This window comes from Colobus angolensis, unplaced genomic scaffold (assembly GCF_000951035.1).
Source record: "Colobus angolensis palliatus isolate OR3802 unplaced genomic scaffold, Cang.pa_1.0 Scaffold631, whole genome shotgun sequence".
NCBI classification, from domain to species: Eukaryota; Metazoa; Chordata; class Mammalia; order Primates; family Cercopithecidae; genus Colobus; species Colobus angolensis.
Window position 1 is genome coordinate 117,145 of NW_012119944.1, and position 610 is coordinate 117,754.

At 39.0% G+C, this 610-nt stretch overlaps 1 protein-coding gene across 1 annotated transcript in view; it reads right to left on the minus strand.

Annotated features, from left to right (window-relative positions):
- LOC105527577 (zinc finger protein 676-like) overlaps nt 1-610 on the minus strand; it is a 60,872-nt gene that overhangs the window by 36,939 nt on the left and 23,323 nt on the right. Inside the window, exon 4 of the mRNA XM_011963941.1 lies at nt 13-608. Coding sequence (XP_011819331.1) covers nt 13-608 — 596 coding nt within the window. The remainder of the gene's footprint in view (nt 1-12; nt 609-610) is intronic.

Here is a 610-nt window from a genome sequence, read left to right on the forward strand (position 1 = left end):
TTTCTCTCCAGCATGAATTCTCTGGTGTTTAGTAAGGCTTGAGGACCAGCCGAAAGCTTTGCCACATTCTTCACATTTGTAGGGTTTCTCTCCAGTATGAATTACCTTATGTTTAGTAAGGATTGAGAACTTACTAAAGGCTTTGCCACATTCTTTACATTTATAGGGTTTCTGTCCATCATGAATTCTCTGGTGGTTAGCAAGGCTTGAGGACCAGCCGAAGGCTTTGCCACATTCTTCACATTTGTAGGGTTTCTCTCCAGTATGAATTACCTTATGTTTAGTAAGGACTGAGACCTTACTAAAGGTTTTGCCACATTCTTCACATTTGCAGGGTTTCTCTCCAGTATGAATTTTCTTATGTTTGGTAAGGATTGAGGACCACTTAGAGGTTTTGCCACATTCTTCACATTTGTAGAGTTTCTCTCCAGTATGAATTACCTTATGTTTAGTAAGGATTGAGAACATACTAAAGCCTTTGCCACATTCTTCACATTTATAGGGTTTCTGTCCAGTATGAATTTTCTTATGATAACTAAGGGTTGAGGGCCACTTATAGGCTTTGCCACATTCTTCACATTTGTAGAGTTTCTCTCCAGTATGAATTACC